We start from the raw sequence: 25000 nt of genomic DNA, 5'->3' as shown, positions 1-25000 counted from the left end.
AGGGTATTGATGAAGGGTATTGATGAAGGGGGTATTGATGAAGGGTATTGATGAAGGGTATGGATGAAGGGTATGGATGAAGGGTATGGATGAAGGGTATTGATGAAGGGGGTATTGATGAAGGGTATTGATGAAGGGTATGGATGAAGGGTATGGATGAAGGGGGTATTGATGAAGGGGGTATTGATGAAGGGAGTATTGATGAGGGGGGTATTGATGAAGATGGTATTGATGAAGAGGTTATTGATGAAGAGGGTATTGATGAAGTGTATTGATGAAGGGGGTATTGATGAAGGGGGTATTGATGAAGAGGGTATTGATGAAGATGGTATTGATGAAGTGTATTGATGAAGGGGGTATTGATGAAGGGTATGGATGAAGGGTATGGATGAAGGGTATTGATGAAGGGTATTGATGAAGGGTATTGATGAAGGGTATTGATAAAGGGTATGGATAAATGGTATGGATGAAGGGTATGGATGAAGGGGTATTGATGAAGGGGTATTGATGAAGGGGGTATTGATGAAGGGAGTATTGATGAGGGGGGTATTGATGAAGATGGTATTGATGAAGAGGGTATTGATGAAGAGGGTATTTAAAAAAAATATATTTATTTATTTATTTTACCTTTATTTAACCAGGCAAGTCAGTTAAGAACACATTCTTATTGATGAAGGGTATTAATGAAGGGTATTGATGAAGGGAGTATTGATGAGGGGGGTATTGATGAAGATGGTATTGATGAAGAGGTTATTGATGAAGAGGGTATTGATGAAGTGTATTGATGAAGGGGGTATTGATGAAGAGGGTATTGATGAAGAGGGTATTGATGAAGGGGGTATTGATGAAGGGTATGGATGAAGGGTATTGATAAAGGGTATTGATGAAGTGGGTATTGATGAAGAGGGTATTAATGAAGGATATTGATGAAAGGTATTGATGAAGGGGGTACTGATGAAGGGGGTACTGATGAAGGGGGTATTGATGAAGGGGGTATTGATGAAGGGGGTATTGATGAAGGAGGTATAGATGAAGGGGGTATTGATGAAGGGGAGTATTGATGAAGGGTAGTGATGAAGGGGGGATTGATGAAGGATATTGATGAAAGGTACTGATGAAGGGGGTATTGATGAAGGGGGTATTGATGAAGGAGGTATAGATGAAGGGGGTATTGATGAAGGGAGTATTGATGAAGGGTAGTGATGAAGGGGGGATTGATGAAGGATATTGATGAAAGGTACTGATGAAGGGGGTATTGATGAAGGGGGTATTGATGAAGGGGGTATTGATGAAGGGGGTATAGATGAAGGGGGTATTGATGAAGAAGGTTATTGATATAGGGGGTAATGATGAAGAGGGTATTGATGAAGGGGGTATTGATGAAGGGTATTGATGAAGGGGGTATTGATGAAGGGGGTATTGATGAAGGGGGTATAGATGAAGGGTATTGATGAAGGGGGTAATGATGAAGGGTATTGATGAAGGGGGTATAGATGAAGGGGGCATTGATGAAGGGTATTGATGAAGGGGGTATTGATGAAGAGGGTATTGATGAAGGGGGTATTGATGAAGGGTATTGATGAAGGGGGTATTGATGAAGAGGGTATTGATGAAGGACATTGATGAAAGGTATGGATGAAGGGGGTACTGATGAAGGGGGTATTGATGAAGGGGTACTGATGAAGGGGGTATTGATGAAGGGGGTATAGATGAAGGGTATTGATGAAGGGGGTACTGATGAAGGGGTATTGATGAAGGGGTATTGATGAAGGGGGTACTGATGAAGGGGGTAATGATGAAGGGGTACTGATGAAGGGGGTAATGATGAAGGGGGCATTGATGAAGGGTATTGATGAAGGGGGTATTGATGAAGGATATTGATGAATGGGGTATTGATGAATGGGGTATTGATGAAGGGTATTGATGAAGGGGGTACTGATGAAGGGGTATTGATGAAGGGGGTATTGATGAAGGGGGTAATGATGAAGGGGGCATTGATGAAGGGTATTGATGAAGGGGGTATTGATGAAGAGGGTATTGATGAAGGACATTGATGAAAGGTATGGATGAAGGGGGTACTGATGAAGGGGGTATTGATGAAGGGGGTACTGATGAAGGGGGTATTGATGAAGGGGGTATAGATGAAGGGGGTATTGATGAAGAAGGTTATTGATATAGGGGGTAATGATGAAGGGTATTGATGAAGGGTATTTATGAAGGGGGTTTTGATGAAGGGGGTATTGATGAAGAAGGTTATTGATAAAGGGGGTAATGATGAAGGGTATTGATGAAGGCTATTGATAAAGGGTGAGTATTAGATGTAGACTGTGTCCAACACAGTGACCCTTTCTCTTAACATGTGTTCCTCCCATGCGGACACAGATCCATATGAATCTGCTGTATGTTGATATTACTGTTGATAATACCTGTATAATCATATTAAACTTTTCTTCTATGTCTCTCTACCAGACCCAGAACCGTATCAATCTACTGTATGTTGATGAGAATGTTATTACTACTCTGTTGTCTCTCTACCAGACCCAGAACCGTATCAATCTACTGTATGTTGATGAGAATGTTATTACCACTCTGTTGTCTCTCTACCAGACCCAGAACCGTATCAATCTACTGTATGTTGATGAGAATGGTATTACTACTCTGTTGTCTCTCTACCAGACCCAGAACCGTATCAATCTACTGTATGTTGATGAGAATGTCATTACTACTCTGTTGTCTCTCTACCAGACCCAGAACCGTATCAATCTACTGTATGTTGATGAGAATGTTATTACTACTCTGTTGTCTCTCTACCAGACCCAGAACCGTATCAATCTACTGTATGTTGATGAGAATGTTATTACTACTCTGTTGTCTCTCTACCAGACCCAGAACCGTATGAAGCTGATGGCCGACAACTATGAGGCTGAGCATCTGAAGGCCTCCTCACGTTCTGAGCAGACCAATCACAAACCCTCCCCAGACCAGGTAAGAACACATGCAATGTATGTAAATGAAATGTTAATATATGCAGTCTGCTAAGGAGAAAAGGCCTATTGGTCCCTGGAATATTTGTTTCCTGTTGAGGAAGACGGCTTGTAGCGATGCCAGTTCAGATCCTGCATTCGGAATTCACCCTTTCACACAATCCCTCCAGCGGGTCAACAGAGGGTTGGTTTATAAAGTCTGGTTTCTGGACGCTGTTCCAAGTGAAACGACAAACCTGTGAGACTGGTAGAGTAGAATGTGACTTTATACTGTATAGTACTGTTACAGTAAGTCATTATAGTCCAGTGTGCTACAGTAAGTCATTATAGTGCACCAGCTTTGACCAGAGTCTGGTCAAATGTAGTGCACTGTATATTTGGCTTATGGTGCCATTTGGCCCACAGAATGATCCATCCTTCCCATACTGAGTCATCTACTAGTCCTGTCATCTGATCTCCCCATACTGAGTCCTCTACTAGTCCTGTCATCTGATCTCCCCATACTGAGTCCTCTACTAGTCCTGTCATCTGATCTCCCCATACTGAGTCATCTACTAGTCCAGTCATCTGATCTCCCCATACTGAGTCCTCTACTAGTCCTGTCATCTGATCTCCCCATACTGAGTCCTCTACTAGTCCTGTCATCTGATCTCCCCATACTGAGTCCTCTACTAGTCCTGTCATCTGATCTCCCCATACTGAGTCATCTACTAGTCCAGTCATCTGATCTCCCCATACTGAGTCCTCTACTAGTCCAGTCATCTGATCTCCCCATACTGAGTCCTCTACTAGTCCTGTCATCTGATCTCCCCATACTGAGTCCTCTACTAGTCCTGTCATTTGATCTCCCCATACTGAATCATCTACTACTCCTGTCATCTGATCTCCCCATACTGAGTCCTCTACTAGTCCTGTCATCTGATCTCCCCATACTGAGTCATCTACTAGTCCAGTCATCTGATCTCCCCATACTGAGTCCTCTACTACTCCTGTCATTTGATCTCCCCATACTGAATCATCTACTACTCCTGTCATCTGATCTCCCCATACTGAGTCCTCTACTAGTCCTGTCATCTGATCTCCCCATACTGAGTCATCTACTAGTCCAGTCATCTGATCTCCCCATACTGAGTCCTCTACTACTCCTGTCATCTGATCTCCCCATACTGAGTCATCTACTACTCCTGTCATCTGATCTCCCCATACTGAGTCATCTACTAGTCCTGTCATCTGATCTCCCCATACTGAGTCATCTACTAGTCCTGTCATCTGATCTCCCCATACTGAGTCCTCTACTAGTCCTGTCATCTGATCTCCCCATACTGAGTCATCTACTAGTCCTGTCATCTGATCTCCCCATACTGAGTCATCTACTAGTCCTGTCATCTGATCTCCCCATACTGAGTCCTCTACTACTGTCATCTGAGTCATCTACTATTCCTGTCATCTGATCTCCCCATACTGAGTCCTCTACTACTGTCATCTGAGTCATCTACTACTCCTGTCATCTGATCTCCCATACTGAGTCATCTACTACTCCTGTCATCTGATCTCCCCATACTGAGTCATCTACTAGTCCTGTCATCTGATCTCCCCATACTGAGTCCTCTACTAGTCCTGTCATCTGATCTCCCCATACTGAGTCATCTACTAGTCCTGTCATCTGATCTCCCCATACTGAGTCCTCTACTAGTCCTGTCATCTGATCTCCCCATACTGAGTCATCTACTAGTCCTGTCATCTGATCTCCCCATACTGAGTCATCTACTAGTCCTGTCATCTGATCTCCCCATACTGAGTCATCTACTAGTCCTGTCATCTGATCTCCCCATACTGAGTCCTCTACTAGTCCTGTCATCTGATCTCCCCATACTGAATCATCTACTACTCCTGTCATCTGATCTCCCCATACTGAGTCATCTACTAGTCATGTCATCTGATCTCCCCATACTGAATCATCTACTACTCCTGTCATCTGATCTCCCATACTGAGTCCTCTACTAGTCCTGTCATCTGATCTCCCCATACTGAGTCCTCTACTAGTCCTGTCATCTGATCTCCCCATACTGAGTCATCTACTGAGTCCACTTTTTTCTTTCACTCATCCTCTGTTTTATGTCCTCCTTTACACCTTTCTCTCTTTCCCTCTCCCCCTCCTCCCTCTCCCCCCTCTCTCTCCTCCCTCTCCCCCTCCCTCCCTCCCCCTCCCTTCCTCTCTCCCCACCTCCCTCTCTCCCTCCCCCTCCCTCCCCCCCTCCCTCCATCCATTCATCCACCCCCTCCCTCCCCCTCCCTCTCCCCACTCCCTTCCCTCCCTCCCTCTCAGTCTGTAATGTTTAATGTATCCCTAAAGGCTCTGTCCTGGTTTACAAGGCAAAGTCATTACAGCCAAGCATAAACAACAGGAAATTACATCTTTCACATTCAATAAACCACAGCACCCTCAGCTGTAAGCTCTCCTATTATTTCATATTAGGCACCAAAACGCATTTAGGCGTACAAAGGCCCTGACACACAGGCAGCATAGCAGACACACACACACACACAGTACACATGAGAAGAGTGTATACACACACACACACCACATTAGGCCCCAATCCCAGTCCAGTTCTCCATGCTTAGTGTACAACTTTCCAGGATTTGATTGGCTTTGTCCGTCCATTGTTTTCCCAATGCTCAATCATGTATAGCCTGAAGCCTTCATGATGGACCTATAGCCTTCCAATGAGCCTTACAGCACAGTGTAATGTTACTGTACCATACTGTATTGTCCTGCTTAACAGACAGGCCAGGGAGAGACAGAGAGACATGGAGGGAAGGAGAGACAGTAGTGGTCAGTCTAAATAAGGAGAAGGAGATATGGAGGGAAGAAGACACAGTAGTAGTCAGTCTACATAAGGAGAAGGAGACACAGGTCTCTCTAGCAGTCAGTCTACATCAGGAGAAGGAGACACAGATCTCCCCAGCAGTCAGTCTACATAAGGAGGAGGAGAGACAGATCTCCCCAGCAGTCAGTCTACATAAGGAGGAGAGACAGATCTCCCCCAGCAGTCAGTCTACATAAGGAGGAGGAGAGACAGATCTCCCCAGCAGTCAGTCTACATAAGGAGGAGGAGAGACAGATCTCCCCCATCAGTCAGTCTACATAAGGAGGAGGAGAGACAGATCTCCCCATTAGTCAGTCTACATAAGGAGGAGGAGAGACAGATCTCCCCAGCAGTCAGTCTACATAAGGAGGAGGAGAGACAGATCTCCCCATCAGTCAGTCTACATAAGGAGGAGGAGAGACAGATATCCCCATCAGTCAGTCTACATAAGGAGGAGGAGAGACAGATCTCCCCCATTAGTCAGTCTACATAAGGAGGAGGAGAGACAGATCTCCCCAGCAGTCAGTCTACATAAGCCAGTCCTGGTTTATTGCTCAAATTCCCCCTCTACATCATTTTAACATGGTGTCTTAACTTCTTCACCAGTACACCAAACATACAGTACAGTATGTATGAGCAGTCCTGTCCACCAAGGAGTCCCTTCCATACCCCCTCTGGCCCCAGAGGCCCCCAGAACAGAGCGTTATTCAGTTTGACACCTCACTCTAAAGGCTCCAGACACGGAAGGGCCCGGAACAAGACGACATGGAACAGGGAGAGAGTTAGAGTTGATGAAGGAGGGATGAGGGAGTGAGAGAGGGGAGGGGAGGGGGGGGGGGTGACACAGTGTGAGATAATGTGTGTGAGACAGTGTATGGGGACTGCTTTCTGTCACAAAGTCAAGCTGGAAAATATAGTCGGTAAGAAAGAATGTCTGTTCGGTAAATATTCACACACACGCACGCACACACACACACACACACACACACACACACACACACACACAAATTTGTGTGTGGCTGGCAACCTGACACACACACACACACACACACACACACACACACACACACACACACACACACACACACACACACACACACACACACACACACACACACACACACACACACACACAAGTTTGTGTGTGGCCGGCAACCTGACACACACACACACACACACACACACACACACATTCCGTTAATCACAGAAACCCCCATCCCATTCGCTCATCTCTAGTTGCCAAGAAAACACTTAGTGTCGCCTCGTCTCTCTCTGATCTGGGGACAATTCCCTGTCATTATTCACAGACGGACAGTCCAATCAAAACAGGAACAACGACAAGCATCACATCTCTCCACTATGTCATTCTTCCAGTCTTCCATTCCCCTTCACTCATTCTGTTAGCATAGGGAGGCCTAAAACCACACGATACTGCACAGACAGACTGAGAGAGTGTGTTCTTCATCCTGGAGTCCTAGTCGGATTTCGTTTCCATCTAACACCCTTTATCCACCTCTCTGATGAAGTCTAAATAAAGTTACAGCCGTCATTAGTCTCTCTCCTTCTCACTCCCTCCCTCATTTATTTCTCTGTTTTTGTTTCTAGCTAGTTGCTACTGTAGCTGTTGTTATCATGTTTCTAGCGCGTTGCTACTGTAGCTGTTGTTGTCGTATTTCTAGCGAGTTGCTTCTGTAGCTGTTGTTGTCATGTTTCTAGCTAGTTGCTACTGTAGCTGTTGTTGTCGTGTTTCTAGCTAGCTGCTACTGTAGCTGTTGTTGTCGTGTTTCTAGCTAGTTGCTACTGTAGCTGTTGTTGTCGTGTTTCTAGCTAGTTGCTACTGTAGCTGTTGTTGTCGTGTTTCTAGCTAGTTGCTACTGTAGCTGTTGTTGTCGTGTTTCTAGCTAGTTGCTACTGTAGCTGTTGTTGTCGTGTTTCTAGCTAGTTGCTACTGTAGCTGTTGTTGTCGTGTTTCTAGCTAGTTGCTACTGTAGCTGTTGTTGTTGTGTTTATTTTGAATGCTAAATGGCTGGAATACTTTCACCTCATGTCACAGTTTCCACAGCAGCAGGAAAGGGGCTGGTCTTGCTACAGTACTGCACAGTAGCAGGAAAAGGTCTGGTCCTGGCTGGTCTTGCTACAGTTCTGTACAGTAGCAGGAAAGTGGTTGGTCCTGGCTGGTCTTGCTACAGTTCTGTACAGTAGCAGGAAAAGGGTTGGTCCTGGCTGGTCTTGCTACAGTTCTGCACAGTAGCAGGAAAAGGTCTGGTCCTGGCTGGTCTTGCTACAGTTCTGCACAGTAGCAGGAAAAGGGTTGGTCCTGGCTGGTCTTGCTACAGTTCTGCACAGTAGCAGGAAAAGGTCTGGTCCTGGCTGGTCTTGCTACAGTTCTGCACAGTAGCAGGAAAGTGGTTGGTCCTGGCTGGTCTTGCTACAGTTCTGCACAGTAGCAGGAAAGTGGTTGGTCCTGGCTGGTCTTGCTACAGTTCTGCACAGTAGCAGGAAAAGGTCTGGTCCTGGCTGGTCTTGCTACAGTTCTGTACAGTAGCAGGAAAGTGGTTGGTCCTGGCTGGTCTTGCTACAGTTCTGTACAGTAGATCACATTATGGCGCTAATGTATTGGTTGCAGTGCAGGAAAATTCTCAGCAACAAAAGAGTGGTCAAATTAAGATCCGTAGATATTCCTGCTTTGCGCTTGGGTCCTACTGTCTTCATTGATAAAAGTATTTGCTTGTAAAACGGTGCTAGTATGTTATTGATACGAAAATGCAATGTTTTTTGACTGACATGCAATGTTTAATGCTTTCTGTTTCCTCATGGTAAGTAATGATATTACCAAAATAATCTGTACCTAACCTTTTTCCTCCATTTTTTATCTAACCAATAACCTTCCTTATTCCATGCTGCGTTGGACTAACTAACCAATAGGATGATGAGGAGGGTATCTGGGCATAGCCCATCCCCGCCCTCTCTCTCTCTCTCTCCGCCATTTTGTACAGAAGGGTGAGCCTTGGTCTTTTTACTGGAGAAAGCTGCTTTCTTCATAATCATCATTTCCTTCCTCTTTCACATCATGTCTTCCTCCTCGTGTTGTGCTCCGTGATGTTGGATCTCTTGCTGCTTGTCACCTCATTCTCCAACCTTGTTCTGTACTGTCATCCATCCTTTTTGGTCCACTTTAACCCTGTCAGTGAGCGTTTGCTTCATCGTTGATCTCCCGTCATTATTTTATCTGATATTTGGTGGTCTGGGTTTTTCTGCTACTTTGTTGAATATGCTTTGTGTTTGGACCTGAAGTCAGCATTTTTACAAACAGTAGAGTGGATCAAAGTGATCATTATGGACCTGTTCAGAGAGTTACAGTATGCAGGCACACACACACACGCACGCACACACGCACGCACGTACACACACACACACACACACGCACACACGCACGTACACACACACACACACACACACCTAAGTTCTGTATCTGCTTAGATATCTTAATAATTTTCCCAGTGCGTCATGGAAACATTGCACACACCATGTACACTACTGGAAGCTTGGCTCTGATTAGCTAGCCATATTCAAATACATTACTGTCATCTGAAATATAATACTCAGTCCGATCCCGCTCGGCTTTCAAGAGCACTTACTGTTAGGCTCTGAGAGAGAGAGAGAGAGAGAGAGAGAGAGAGAGAGAGGGAGAGGGAAAGAGAGGGAGAGGGAAAGAGAGGGAGAGGGAGAGGGAGAGGGAAAGAGAGGGAGAGGAAGAGGGAGAGGGAGGGAGAGGAGAGGGATAGAGAGGGAGAGGTAAAGAGAGGGAGAGGGAAAGAGAGGGAGAGGGAAAGAGAGGGAGAGGGAAAGAGAGGGAGAGGGAAAGAGAGGGAGAGGGAGAGGGAGAGGGAAAGAGAGGGAGAGGGAAAGAGAGGGAGAGGGAAAGAGAGGGAGAGGGAGAGGGAGAGGGAAAGAGAGAGAGAGGAGAGAGGGGGGGGGACTCCGAGCCCAAACGACCTGGCCTTCTCCTCCTCTTCCTTCCTTCTCTCCTTCCAACAACAGCGTTCTCATGTTCTCTTCTCGGCTGACAATGTTGATGGATGGCCTTGTGTACGCAGATTGAATGTACAGCTCTACTGTACATGCTCCTCCATATGAGCCGCACATGTTTTCTTTAAATGCCGTTAGCCTAGTGCGTTAGCGTGTTGCTACAACTGGCACCGGTTCCCTATGGGCTTTCCCACACAACAGAGGCTAACTATGCTAGCAGGGCACTAAACACGGCTACAGGCCCTGACACTGTTGCTGTACTGCTAATGAATTAGCCTTTAGCGCTCCCCTGCTGATGCTGGTGGCAGAAAGCCTGCAGGCTGGAATGTACATACACCGCCTGAGCAGTTGCATACAGAAGACACACACATGCGTGTAATTCACCATAGCGCATTGTGTTAGAACAGTGGGATATTGTGCAGGTCCTGAACTGTACACAGTGACGGGAATCACTTAGCCAGAACTGTGGCTCCTTTCTCCCGCTAGCTCTCATTACCTTCTGACCCACCGGCCACGCTCCTCAATAACACTGACCCCCAGGCCAGGCTCCTCAATAACACTGACCCACAGGCTCCTCAATAACACTGACCCCCAGGCTCCTCAATAACACTGATCCCCAGGCCAGGCTCCTCAATAACACTGACCCCCAGGCCAGGCTCCTCAATAACACTGACCCCCAGGCCAGGCTCCTCAATAACACTGACCCACAGGCTCCTCAATAACACTGACCCCCAGGCCAGGCTCCTCAATAACACTGACCCCCAGGCTCCTCAATAACACTGACCCCCAGGCTCCTCAATAACACTGACCCCCAGGCTCCTCAATAACACTGACCCACAGGCTCCTCAATAACACTGACCCCCTGGCTCCTCAATAACACTGACCCACAGGCTCCTCAATAACACTGACCCACAGGCCATGCTCCTCAATAACACTGACCCACAGGCTGCTCAATAACACTGACCCACAGGCCATGCTCCTCAATAACACTGACCCACAGGCTCCTCAATAACACTGACCCACAGGCTCCTCAATAACACTGACCCCCAGGCTCCTCAATAACACTGACCCACAGGCTCCTCAATAACACTGACCCACAGGCTCCTCAATAACACTGACCCCCAGGCTCCTCAATAACACTGACCCCCAGGCTCCTCAATAACACTGACCCCCAGGCCAGGCTCCTCAATAACACTGACCTACAGGCTCCTCAATAACACTGACCCACAGGCTCCTCAATAACACTGACCCCCAGGCCAGGCTCCTCAATAACACTGACCCCCAGGCTCCTCAATAACACTGACCCCCAGGCTCCTCAATAACACTGACCCACAGGCTCCTCAATAACACTGACCCACAGGCTCCTCAATAACACTGACCCCCAGGCCAGGCTCCTCAATAACACTGACCCCCAGGCCAGGCTCCTCAATAACACTGACCCCCAGGCTCCTCAATAACACTGACCCCCAGGCCAGGCTCCTCAATAACACTGACCCCCAGGCTCCTCAATAACACTGACCCCCAGGCTCCTCAATAACACTGACCCCCAGGCCAGGCTCCTCAATAACACTGACCCCCAGGCTCCTCAATAACACTGACCCCCAGGCTCCTCAATAACACTGACCCCCAGGCCAGGCTCCTCAATAACACTGACCCACAGGCTCCTCAATAACACTGACCCACAGGCTCCTCAATAACACTGACCCCCAGGCCATGCTCCTCAATAACACTGACCCACAGGCTCCTCAATAACACTAACCCACAGGCTCCTCAATAACACTGACCCCCAGGCTCCTCAATAACACTGACCCCCAGGCCAGGCTCCTCAATAACACTGACCCCCAGGCTCCTCAATAACACTGACCCCCAGGCTCCTCAATAACACTGACCCCCAGGCCAGGCTCCTCAATAACACTGACCCACAGGCTCCTCAATAACACTGACCCCCAGGCTCCTCAATAACACTGACCCACAGGCTCCTCAATAACACTGACCCACAGACTCCTCAATAACACTGTCAAAAATACAGTATATCTGGATCTATAATCTGCATCATCTGTAGTATTCTGACTACGTGGAATAGTATAACTCAGCAGAAATTCTAAACATGTGTGGTACATTTGAGGAGCTACAGGTATTCAGGAAGTCTGGCAGTATTTTCACTCAGATGAAAGAGTACTTCCTGTCCATTATGGTGTTTACAGCCCCTTCTAGGTCGTTGTGTACAGAACCGTTACAGAACCACCCTGCGAGTCTGTGAAGTTCAACAAAAACAGGTCACTATGAATCAAGTTTAACAGTCTAAACACAGACATGACATTTAACCTTCTGAACTAGCAGTGGACCTTTTAACACACACACACACACACACACACACACACACACACACACACACACACACACACACACACACACACACACACACACACACACACGTGTACACACGCACACCACAACCACCACCCTGATTTAAAGCAAGGTAAGGGGCCTATAGCTCCACTCTCTGCACTTTGAGCCTTGTTTTATTGGACAGAGAGGAGCCACTACCCCATGTACGTAGCAGGCCCATGTACTAACATGACTCAATAAAACAAGTCTGGGTGGGTGGTCGAACCTCTCTCTATATATACTATCTCAGTTACGTAGCAGGCCCATGTACTAACATGGCTCTGAGCCCCGGTTCAATAAAACAAGTCTGGGTGGGTGGTCGAACCTCTCTCTATATATAGACACACTATCTCATGACTCTATATGCTATCTTGTGTATGTAACAGGCCCTAGGGCTGTTGCTGTGACCGTATTTCCGCAACGCTGGCAGTCATAAGTCATGACTGCAGTAAAATTCCACGTGACTGTTGGGTCACGGTAATCACCTCTCAGGACATGCGTTGGTAGTACTCAACTCACTACTGACCTGGCTAATGATCTGGTACTCAGGGTTCTATTGTCCCTCCATCAAGTCCTAATGGCCTGGTACTCAGGGCTCTATTGTCCCTCCATCAGGTCCTAATGGCCTGGTACTCAACTCACTACTGACCTGGCTAATGATCTGGTACTCAACTCACTACTGACCTGGCTAATGATCTAGTACTCAACTCACTACTGACCTGGCTAATGGCCTGGTACTCAGGGCTCTATTGTCCCTTCATCAGGTCCTAATGGTCTGGTTCTCAGGACTCTATTGTCCCTCCATCAGGTCCTAATGATCTGGTACTCAGGGCTCTATTGTCCCTCCATCAGGTGCTAATGGCCTGGTACTCAGGGCTCTATTGTCCCTCCATCAGGTCCTAATGGCCTGGTACTCAACTCACTACTGACCTGGCTAATGATCTGGTACTCAGGGCTCTATTGTCCCTCCATCAGGTGCTAATGGCCTGGCACTCAGGGCTCTATTGTCCCTCCATCAGGTGCTAATGGCCTGGTACTCAGGGCTCTATTGTCCCTCCATCAGGTCCTAATGGCCTGGTACTCAGAGTTATATTGTCCCTCCATCAGGTCCTAATGACCTGGTACTCAGGGTTCTATTGTCCCTCCATCAGGACCTAATGGTCTGGTACTCAGGGCTCTATTGTCCCTCCATCAGGACCTAATGGTCTGGTACTCAGGGCTCTATTGTCCCTCCATCAGGACCTAATGGTCTGGTACTCAGGGCTCTATTGTCCCTCCATCAGGCCCTAATGGCCTGGTACTCAGGGCTCTATTGTCCCTCCATCAGGACCTAATGGCCTGGTACTCAGGGCTCTATTGTCCCTTCATCAGGTCCTAGTGGCCTGGTACTCAGGGCTCTATTGTCCCTCCATCAGGCCCTAATGGCCTGGTACTCAGGGCTCTATTGTCCCTCCATCAGGCCCTAATGGCCTGGTACTCAGGGCTCTATTGTCCCTCCATCAGGCCCTAATGGCCTGGTACTCAGGGCTCTATTGTCCCTCCATCAGGACCTAATGGTCTGGTACTCAGGGCTCTATTGTCCCTCCATCAGGACCTAATGGCCTGGTACTCAGGGCTCTATTGTCCCTCCATCAGGTCCTAATGGCCTGGTACTCAGGGCTCTATTGTCCCTCCATCAGGACCTAATGGCCTGGTACTCAGGGCTCTATTGTCCCTCCATCAGACCCTAATGGCCTGGTACTCAGGGCTCTATTGTCCCTCCATCAGGTCCTAATGGTCTGGTACTCAGGGTTCTATTGTCCCTCCATCAGGACCTAATGGTCTGGTACTCAGGGCTCTATTGTCCCACTCTGACCACTCTGCAAATTCCATCAAAAATCACATCAAACACTGATCATCAAAACAGTATTGTGCTTTTTAAAACTCATTGTGATTGACCAGTTTGAAGAAAGAAGTTCAACAACAGAGTGGACAACATGGTCGTTGTAGATGTTGTTTCAAAGCCTAACAATGAAATGGACAGTGTTTTCTAAGGTGATGATTCAATTAGAAAACATCATCAGGCATATTAGAGCTCATACACAGGTCTATGTACAGAGCCTTCAGGAGGTTTTCAGACCCCTTCCCTTGTTCCACATCTTCTTACGTTACAGCCTGAATCCTAATGGATTAAATCATTTCCCCCCTCATCAATCTGCACACAATACCCTATAATGACAAAGTGAAAACAGTTTTTTTTTTAAGTGTTTGCTAATATATTACAAATAAAAACAGAAATATCTTATTTACATAAGTATTCGGACTCTTTGAAATGAGACTCGAAATTGAGCTCAGGTGCATCCTGTTTCTATTTATCATCCTTAATTGAGATGTTTCTACAACTTGATACAACTTGAGTCCACCTGTGGTAAATTCAATTGATTGGACATGATTTGGAAAGGCACACAGCTGTCCATATAAGGACCCACAGTTGACAGTGCATGTCAGAGCAAAAACCAAGCCATAAGGTCGAGGGAATTGTCCGGAGAGCTCCGAGACAGGATTGGGTTGAGGCACAGATCTGGGGAAAGGATACCAAAAAAAGCCTGCTTGGAGTTTGCCAAAAGGCATCTAAAGGACTCTTACCATGAGAAACAAGATTCTCTGGTCTGATTAAACCAAGATTGTACTCTTTGGCCTGAATGCCAAGTATCACGTCTGGAGGAAACCTGGCACCATCCCTACAGTGAAGCATTGTGGTGGCAGCATCATGCTGTGGGGATGTTTTTCAGCGGCAGGGACTGGGAGACCTCATAGGACGGTGGTGGTGGTGGGGGGGGGGTTGATGTTTACATGGCTTCAGATAATTGATGCATGTCTGTGTTTCGGTCGAGGGCTCCTGTCTCCATTGTAACCAGATATGTGACTTCATTGTTACCAGTATGTGTGTGGTCTCTGGTTTCTGATTGGAGAGCTGGTTACTGATGTGCCATTCTCCCACTGCAGTTAGATGTATGAGTTGACATTACATCATGCATTTGATAGAAGGAGACGAGGGGAAGAAGAGAGGGGCCAGCAGGCTTTAGGGAGACTTGTGTTCCTCTTCCCTCCAATAGAGACACACACTGTGGGGTTGGGCAGGGTGGATAGGGCTGGATAAGGAGGGTAGACTCGAGGGACCTGACATTCAACACTATGTATGTGCCATTATCTAGTAGGACTTATAATGCAGTCAGGGGGAATAGTCAATACACTGATTTATTTACTACGGGGTTGACGAGCAATTTCTACCAGACCAGTGTTTCCTCTGGATAGAGAGAGACATCCTCAAACACCCTCTTGTCCCTGTCTCCTCTCTCACCAGCACTCTCCCTCTCCTTTAGGAGAGAGCTTTAGAAGCCATGATTTGATTTAAGAGGTCTACTTAACTCATAGTTATTATACCCTAACAACAGAACATAGAGGTCTACTTAACTCATAGTTATTATACCCTAACAACAGAACACATAGGACTACTTAACTCATAGTTATTAAACCCTAGCAGAACACATAGGACTACTTAACTCATAGTTATTAAACCCTAACAACAGAACACATAGGACTACTTAACTCATAGTTATTAAACCCTAACAACAGAACACAGAGGTCTACTTAACAGTGGGTGGACATTAGGATCTGTGTGGACCAGTGGAGGCTGGTGCTGAGGAGCTATAGGAGAACAGGCTCCTATAGCTGATAGGAACAGAGTCAAACATGTGGATTCCATGTGTTTGATGTGTTTGATACCTTTCCATGTATTTCATTCCAGCAATTACAATGAGCCCGTCCTCCTATAGTTCCTCCCATCAGCCTCCACTGGACCAAATTGTCAATGATGGGAAAATAACTGAATCATTTGCTGGTTAGTGGCACACGCATGCACACACATAGACACGCACGCACACACACACACACACACACACACACACACACACACACACACACACACACACACACACACACACACACACACACACACACACACACACACACACACACACACACACACACACACACACACACACACACACACACACACGTAGGCAAATACACACACACACACACACGTAGGCAAATACAGACACACACACACATAGACACACACACACACACACACACACACACACACACACACACACACACACACACACACACACACACACACACACACACACACACACACACACACACACACACACACACACACACAGGCAAATACACACACACACACACATAGACACGCACACACACACACACACACACACACACACACACACACACACACACACACACACACACACACACACACACACACACACACACACACACACACACGTAGGCAAATACACACACACACACACATGGACACACACACGTAGGCGCGCACACACACACGTAGACACACACCCGTAAACACACGCACACATTCTTAGTCCTGCAATCTTGGGTCAGTTGGTACAGACAGTCATGTTGGAGCGATTGGTTCTTTACAATTTTATGAACTCTGTAGTCTAACCACCCACCAATTCACCCTCATTATTAAACCTTCTCTCCTTCCTCTCTTCCTGAACGAACACAGACCCTGACATGCAGAGCTGTGTAATGTTTTGAATGAGAAAATGACTCGGCGGCTAGAAAAGGGAACATTTCCACAGTTCTGTTAGACTCATTAATCCACAACATAAAATATGTTTGTTCCCTCCTTTCATCGACTAAATGGGTTGTTTGTTCCCTAGGATCTCTCCTTTCATCGGCTAAATGGGTTGTTTGTTTCCTAGGATCCCTCCTTTCATCGGCTAAATGGGTTGTTTGTTCCCTAGGATCTCTCCTTTCATCGACTAAATGGGTTGTTTGTTCCCTAGAATCCCTCCTTTCATTGTCTAAATGGGTTGTTTGTTCCCTAGGATCCCTCCTTTCATTGGCTAAATTGGTTGTTTGTTCCCTAGGATCCCTCCTTTCATCGGCTAAATGGGTTGTTTGTTCCCTAGGATCCCTCCTTTCATCGGCTAAATGGGTTGTTTGTTTCCTAGGATCCCTCCTTTCATCGGCTAAATGGGTTGTTTGTTTCCTAGGATCCCTCCTTTCATCGGCTAAATGGGTTGTTTGTTCCCTAGGATCCCTCCTTTCATTGGCTAAATGGATTGTTTGTTCCATAGGATCCCTCCTTTCATTGGCTAAATGGAATCCCTCCTTTCATTGGCTAAATGGGTTGTTTGTTCCCTAGAATCCCTCCTTTCATTGGCTAAATGGGTTGTTTGTTCCCTAGGATCCCTCCTTTCGTTGGCTAAATGGAATCCCTCCTTTCATTGGCTAAATGGAATCCCTCCTTTCATTGGCTAAATGGGTTGTTTGTTCCCTAGAATCCCTCCTTTCGTTGGCTAAATGGGTTGTTTGTTCCCTAGAATCCCTCCTTTCATTGGCTAAATGGGTTGTTTGTTCCCTAGAATCCCTCCTTTCATTGGCTAAATGGGTTGTTTGTTCCCTAGGATCCCTCCTTTCATTGGCTAAATGGAATCCCTCCTTTCATTGGCTAAATGGAATCCCTCCTTTCATTGGCTAAATGGGTTGTTTGTTTCCTAGGATCCCTCCTTTCGTTGGCTAAATGGGTTGTTTGTTCCCTAGAATCCCTCCTTTCATTGGCTAAATGGAATCCCTCCTTTCATTGGCTAAATGGGTTGTTTGTTCCCTAGGATCCCTCCTTTCATTGGCTAAATGGAATCCCTCCTTTCATTGGCTAAATGGGTTGTTTGTTCCAGAGGATCCCATCTTTCATTGGCTAAATGGGTTGTTTGTTCCAGAGGATCCCATCTTTCATTGGCTAAATGGGTTGTTTTTTCCAACCAAACTCTTTTCAGTTCTCCAGAGAGATGTTGTTGTAGTTTTCTGACCCCCAAAATATGTCCTGATTAGATTCCAATGGGAAACATGTGGCGGGTGGAACTTGCAGGGGGTCGTCGTTAGGGAGTTTGGACTCTGTATGGTTTTCATGTCACATTGGCCTGTGGCTCTGTCTGTGGATGTGTTCCAAATGGCACCCTATTCCCTATATATATATATATATATATCACCGACCGAGGTCTCTACCACTGTCTACTGTGCTGTCTGACTGAGGGACAGACAGAGTCCCAAATGACACCCTATTCCGTATTTAGTGCATTCACATATATATATATACATATATATATATATATATATATATAGGGAATAGGGTGCCATTTGGAAGTCTGTCTGTCCCTCAGTCAGACAGCACAGTAGACAGTGGTAGAGACCTGGGTCGGCGACGGGGGAGGGGGGGAGTGGGAATAAAACACTTCCGGAGAGAACCAATATCATCATTATTTGTCATTTATTTGAGTGGGGGGCAGAAGGGACCAGTGGGCGGAAAAATGGTTTTCAGAGGGAGACAAAGAAGTTATATATTAGAGGGATGGGGGACAGTGGGGGGGGACATATGTTTCAGTTATTAATTTATTTAACTAGTTTATTCGTCAGGGGTCGTTCACAGCAAAGATGCGACACCAGATTCAGCTCTATAGCTCAGGGACTGTGTACAACACAGATACTACACCATATTAACTCTATAGCTCAGGGACTGTGTACAACACAGATACTACACCATATTAACTATATAGCTCAGGGACTGTGTACAACACAGACACTACACCATATTAACTATATAGCTCAGGGACTGTGTACAACACATATACTACACCATATTAACTCTATAGCTCAGGGACTGTGTACAACACAGATACTACACCATATTAACTCTATAGCTCAGGGACTGTGTACAACACAGATACTACACAATATTAACTCTATAGCTCAGGGACTGTGTACAACACAGATACTACACCATATTAACTCTATAGCTCAGGGACTGTGTACAACACAGATACTACACCATATTAACTATATAGATCAGGGACTGTGTACAACACAGATACTAGAAAGGTATATTTCCTGAATAAAATGTGTGTGTTCACTTTAACTGTATTGTAGTTTTACCAGATTTAACTACATGGCTGATGTCCATCTTCCGTCTCATATCAGAACCAGCAGAGCCAGAACAGACTAGATGAAGACCTCCCATTCACCAGAACAGACTAGATGAAGACCTCCCATTCACCAGAACAGACTAGATGAAGACCTCCCATTCACCAGAACAGACTAGGTGAAGACCTCCCATTCACCAGAACAGACTAGATGAAGACCTCCCATTCACCAGAACAGACTAGATGAAGACCTCCCATTCACCAGAACAGACTAGATGAAGACCTCCCATTCACCAGAACAGACTAGATGAAGACCTCCCATTCACCACAACAGACTAGGTGAAGACCTCCCATTCACCGGAACAGACTAGATGAAGACCTCCCATTCACCAGAACAGACTAGATGAAGACCTCCCATTCACCAGAACAGACGAGGTGAAGACCTCCCATTCACCAGAACAGACTAGATGAAGACCTCCCATTCACCAGAACAGACGAGGTGAAGACCTCCCATTCACCAGAACAGACTAGATGAAGACCTCCCATTCACCAGAACAGACTAGATGAAGACCTCCCATTCACCAGAACAGACTAGGTGAAGACCTCCCATTCACCAGAACAGACTAGATGAAGACCTCCCATTCACCAGAACAGACTAGGTGAAGACCTCCCATTCACCAGAACAGACTAGATGAAGACCTCCCATTCACCAGAACAGACTAGATGAAGACCTCCCATTCACCAGAACAGTCTAGATGAAGACTTCCCATCCTAATCAGTGACACTGTGATGTAGGATCAACTTCTAAAGGTCAGGGGTCAATCTCCGTCCACCAGACTGACAGGACATGTGTTATCTCTCCTGGTAGGAACCGATTAGAAGAAGCAGAGAGGCCTGAGAACGTTTAAGAGACCAAGAGGAAGAAAGATGAGCAGTTCACTGATAGGAGAGGGTTGCGCTGTACACACACACACACACACACACACACACACACACACACACACACACACACACACATACATACATACATACATACATACATACACACACACACACACACACACACACACACACACACACACACACACACACACACACACACACACACACACACACACACACACACACATACACACACATACACACACACTGGGCCGTATCTGTCAGTAATCTGAGTGTGATGAAGTCAGGATGTTGTGTGAGAGATTGATGACCACCTCTCAGCTGGTGTCAGAGGTGAGGTGTGTAGATTTCTCTGGGAAACACACAGTGACACAACCCTTCTCCATGTCGAGAGGATCCACGGAAAATTACAACACACACTACCCATTTAGTTTGTGTGTGTGTGTGTGTGTGTGTGTGTGTGTGTTCCTCAGTGAAAAGCTTGAACATGATTTCAGAACGTCTCTCTGAATGTTTCAGACCAGATCTTACCATCCATGTATAAATAGTGTAGTAGAATAGTAAACATCCAAGACAAACTGTAGGCCTTTATCTCTGTAATTACATGGAGGAATTGAGATGTTTGTCCTGGAAGAAACAGACTGTCCCTTTATTAACTCGAAGGGGTGTCAAAACTGAACCCTCTGATACACTGTTTTATCATTACACCTCCTTTATTCATTCTCTCTCCTCCTCTCTCCTGAGACACAATTCACCCTCATGTTCCACTAATGTCTCTCTATCCCCCTTCTCTCTCTCTCTCTCTCTCCCCTCTCTCACATATGTGTATGTGTGTCTGTGTGTGTCTGTGTCTGTCTGTGTATGTGTGTCTGTGTGTGTGTGTGTGTGTGTCTGTGTGTGTGTATGTGTGTCTGTGTGTGTGTATGTGTGTCTGTGTGTGTGTGTATGTGTGTGTCTGTGTATGCGTGTCTGTGTATGTGTGTCTGTGTGTGTGTGTATGTGTATGTGTGTGTGTGTGTGTGAGTCTGTGTGTGTGTGTGTCTGTATGTGTCTATGTGTGTCTATGTGTGTATATGTGTGTCTGTGTGTGTCTGTGTCTCAGGCCAAATCCTCTCTGTTTGCTTGGTCTGCGTCCGGGGGCAAAACAAGGCAGAGAAAATAGACGAGCCACAGACATACAGATCTACCCGCTCGTCTCCACTTTGAAAAGCCCAGTGTGTGTCTGTGTCTGTGTGTGTGTGTCTGTGTCTGTGTGTGTGTGTGTGTGTGTGTGTGTGTGTGTGTGTGTTCAGTGGTCACAAATAGACCTGTTTGTTTTCCCATCACGTTAGCAGAGACCAGAATACGCTCTTGTCTCTCCCCGTCAAATGTGTGTGTGTGGGTGTGTGTACACCCTGTCGTCACGGCTGGGCTGAGATTCCCACAAAAACAGGCGTTTTTAAAAAACTGAAAAAAGGTTTAAAACGGACAGAAAAGAGCATTTAGACATTTATACAGGATGAAATTAGAGGGAGATGTTTTCCCACCGAGCGGAGGATGTGTCTTCATCTTTAGCTATCATAAATCCATCCAGACATTCTGAAAACACAGCCGTTTTGAAACTATGTCTGTCTCTGTGTGAGATGTAAGTGACCCAAATAGATGGGAAGGAAGTCTTCTAGTAGAGAGAGAGTCAGGTCCAGGACTATAGGAAGTCTTCTAGTAGAGAGAGTCAGGTCCTATAGGAAGTCTTCCAGTAGAGAGAGAGTCAGGTCCAGGACTATAGGAAGTCTTCTAGTAGAGAGAGAGTCAGGTCCTATAGGAAGTCTTCTAGTAGAGAGAGTCAGGTCCTATAGGAAGTCTTCTAGTAGAGAGAGAGTCAGGTCCAGGACTATAGGAAGTCTTCTAGTAGAGAGAGTCAGGTCCAGGACTATAGGAAGTCTTCTAGTAGAGAGAGAGTCAGGTCCTATAGGAAGTCTTCTAGTAGAGAGAGTCAGGTCCAGGACTATAGGAAGTCTTCTAGTAGAGAGAGAGTCAGGTCCTATAGGAAGTCTTCTAGTAGAGAGAGAGTCAGGTCCAGGACTATAGGAAGTCTTCTAGTAGAGAGAGAGTCAGGTCCAGGACTATAGGAAGTCTTCTAGTAGAGAGAGTCAGGTCCTATAGGAAGTCTTCTAGTAGAGAGAGTCAGGACCTATAGGAAGTCTTCTAGTAGAGAGAGAGTCAGGTCCAGGACTATAGGAAGTCTTCTAGTAGAGAGAGTCAGGTCCCATAGGAAGTCTTCTAGTAGAGAGAGAGTCAGGTCCAGGACTATAGGAAGTCTTCTAGTAGAGAGAGTCAGGTCCTATAGGAAGTCTTCCAGTAGAGAGAGTCAGGTCCTATAGGAAGTCTTCTAGTAGAGAGAGAGTCAGGTCCAGGACTATAGGAAGTCTTCTAGTAGAGAGAGTCAGGTCCTATAGGAAGTCTTCTAGTAGAGAGAGTCAGGTCCTATAGGAAGTCTTCCAGTAGAGAGAGAGTCAGGTCCAGGACTATATGAAGTCTTCTAGTAGAGAGAGAGTCAGGTCCTATAGGAAGTCTTCTAGTAGAGAGAGTCAGGTCCAGGACTATAGGAAGTCTTCTAGTAGAGAGAGTCAGGTCCTATAGGAAGTCTTCTAGTAGAGAGAGAGTCAGGTCCTATAGGAAGTCTTCTAGTAGAGAGAGAGTCAGGTCCTATAGGAAGTCTTCTAGTAGAGAGAGAGTCAGGTCCAGGACTATAGGAAGTCTTCTAGTAGAGAGAGTCAGGTCCTATAGGAAGTCTTCTAGTAGAGAGAGAGTCAGGTCCTATAGGAAGTCTTCTAGTAGAGAGAGAGTCAGGTCCTATAGGAAGTCTTCTAGTAGAGAGAGAGTCAGGTCCTATAGGAAGTCTTCTAGTAGAGAGAGAGTCAGGTCCTATAGGAAGTCTTCTAGTAGAGAGAGAGTCAGGTTCAGGACCAAAGGAAGTCTTCTAGTAGAGAGATGTTGAAAAAGTTTATTTAGTCTCATTGTGACCAGCTCCTGTGGTTGGAGGTTAGTTGAACCTGGTAGACTTTGGCTCTTCTGCTTCTCTCTTGCTTTCTGTCTTCCTCTCTCTCCCCCTCCCTCCCTCCCCTCTCTCTCCCCACCCACCCCTCCCTCCTCTCTCTCCCTCCCTCCTCTCTCCCCCCCCTCCTCTCTCTCTCTCCCTCCCTCCTCTCTCTCCCCTCCCCTCCTTCCTTCTCTCCCTCCCTCCCTCCTCTCTCTCCCCACCCACTATCCCTCCTCTCTCTCTCCCCCACCCACCCTCCCTCCTCTCTCTCCCTCCCTCCTCTCTCTCTCCCTCCCTCCCTCCTCTCTCTCCCTCCCTCCTTCCTCTCTCTCCCCTCCCTCCCTCCTCTCTCTCCCCACCCACCCTCCCTCCTCCAGGACTATCCCCTCCCTCCTTCCTCTCTCTCCCCCTCCCTCCTTCCTCTCCCTCCTTCCTCTCTCTCCCCCCTCCCTCCCTCCTTCCTCTCTCTCTAGTCCCTCCTTCCTCTCCCTCCTTCCCTCTCTCCCATCCCTCCCTCCCTCCTCTCTCCTCCCTCCCTCCTCCTCCTCTCTCCTCCCCTCCCCCTCCCCCTCCCCCCTCCCTCCCTCCCTCTCTCCCCTCCCCTCCCCCTCCCTCCCCTCCCTCCCTCACTCCCTTCCTCCCTCCCTCCCTCCCCCTCCCTCCCCTCCCACCTCTCCCTCCCTCCCCTCTCTATGTGTTAATATGGCTGCTGTGAAGACAGAGGTAGGGCTCAGTGTTGGCCTTGCTCTGCAGGTTCGGGGGAAAAGGAGGGAAGGCGTTGTAATGCGATTAAGTAATGGACTGTGACCACACTGCAAGCAGTGCATGGAAAAACCTCCACAAATTGGGCCTATTTTAAGAAAAGGGGTCTCTCTCCCTCTCCTCTCTGATAACGGCCTGCTCTGGAGGTTTTCCATTGAGCTCAGTAGGTTCTGTACTGACCATGTTGAAAACGGAATAGTGGAATAGTTATTATCCAGGAAGCTTGTTTTAAATGGAGGATATCAAGTCCCCGTCACGGATAAGAGCCCTCATCTGGAAAAACACTACTGTAGCTTCCCCAGTCCGCTCTGCTCAGAACGGAGAATCAGAGGTGGCTGCTTCCTCCATTCACTGGAGAGGAATCTGTTAGCGTGTGAGGTAACAACATGTATCAGTGTGGATGTGCAGAGAGCATACTGTGGGTCAATGTGCTGAGAGCATACTGTGGGTCAGTGTGCAGAGAGCATACTGTGGGTCAATGTGCTGAGAGCATACTGTGGGTCAGTGTGCTGAGAACATACTGTGGGTCAGTGTGCTGAGAGCATACTGTGGGTCAGTGTGCTGAGAGCATACTGTGGGTCAGTGTGCTGAGAGCATACTGTGGGTCAGTGTGCAGAGAGCATACTGTGGGTCAATGTGCTGAGAGCATACTGTGGGTCAGTGTGCTGAGAGCATACTGTGGGTCAGTGTGCTGAGAGCATACTGTGGGTCAGTGTGCTGAGAGCATACTGTGGGTCAATGTGCTGAGAGCATACTGTGGGTCAGTGTGCTGAGAGCATACTGTGGGTCAATGTGCTGAGAGCATACTGTGGGTCAATGTGCTGAGAGCATACTGTGGGTCAGTGTGCTGAGAGCATACTGTGGGTCAATGTGCTGAGAGCATACTGTGGGTCGGTGTGCTGAGAGCATACTGTGGGTCAATGTGCTGAGAGCATACTGTGGGTCAGTGTGCAGAGAGCATACTGTGGGTCAGTGTGCTGAGAGCATACTGTGGGTCAGTGTGCAGAGAGCATACTGTGGGTCAGTGTGCAGAGA

General features: G+C 46.9%; 1 protein-coding gene across 1 annotated transcript in view; it reads left to right on the top strand.

Annotated features, from left to right (window-relative positions):
• Nucleotides 1–25000, top strand: part of LOC135535269 (ELKS/Rab6-interacting/CAST family member 1-like) — a 172957-nt gene that overhangs the window by 45660 nt on the left and 102297 nt on the right. Inside the window, exon 3 of the mRNA XM_064961942.1 lies at nt 2884–2985. Within this exon, the coding sequence (XP_064818014.1) occupies nt 2884–2985 (102 nt within the window). The remainder of the gene's footprint in view (nt 1–2883; nt 2986–25000) is intronic.

Source organism: Oncorhynchus masou, unplaced genomic scaffold, assembly GCF_036934945.1.
Source record: "Oncorhynchus masou masou isolate Uvic2021 unplaced genomic scaffold, UVic_Omas_1.1 unplaced_scaffold_469, whole genome shotgun sequence".
In the NCBI taxonomy this organism is placed as follows: Eukaryota; Metazoa; Chordata; class Actinopteri; order Salmoniformes; family Salmonidae; genus Oncorhynchus; species Oncorhynchus masou.
Note: the sequence above shows the minus strand (reverse complement) of the source record. Positions and strands in the feature narration are given on the sequence as shown.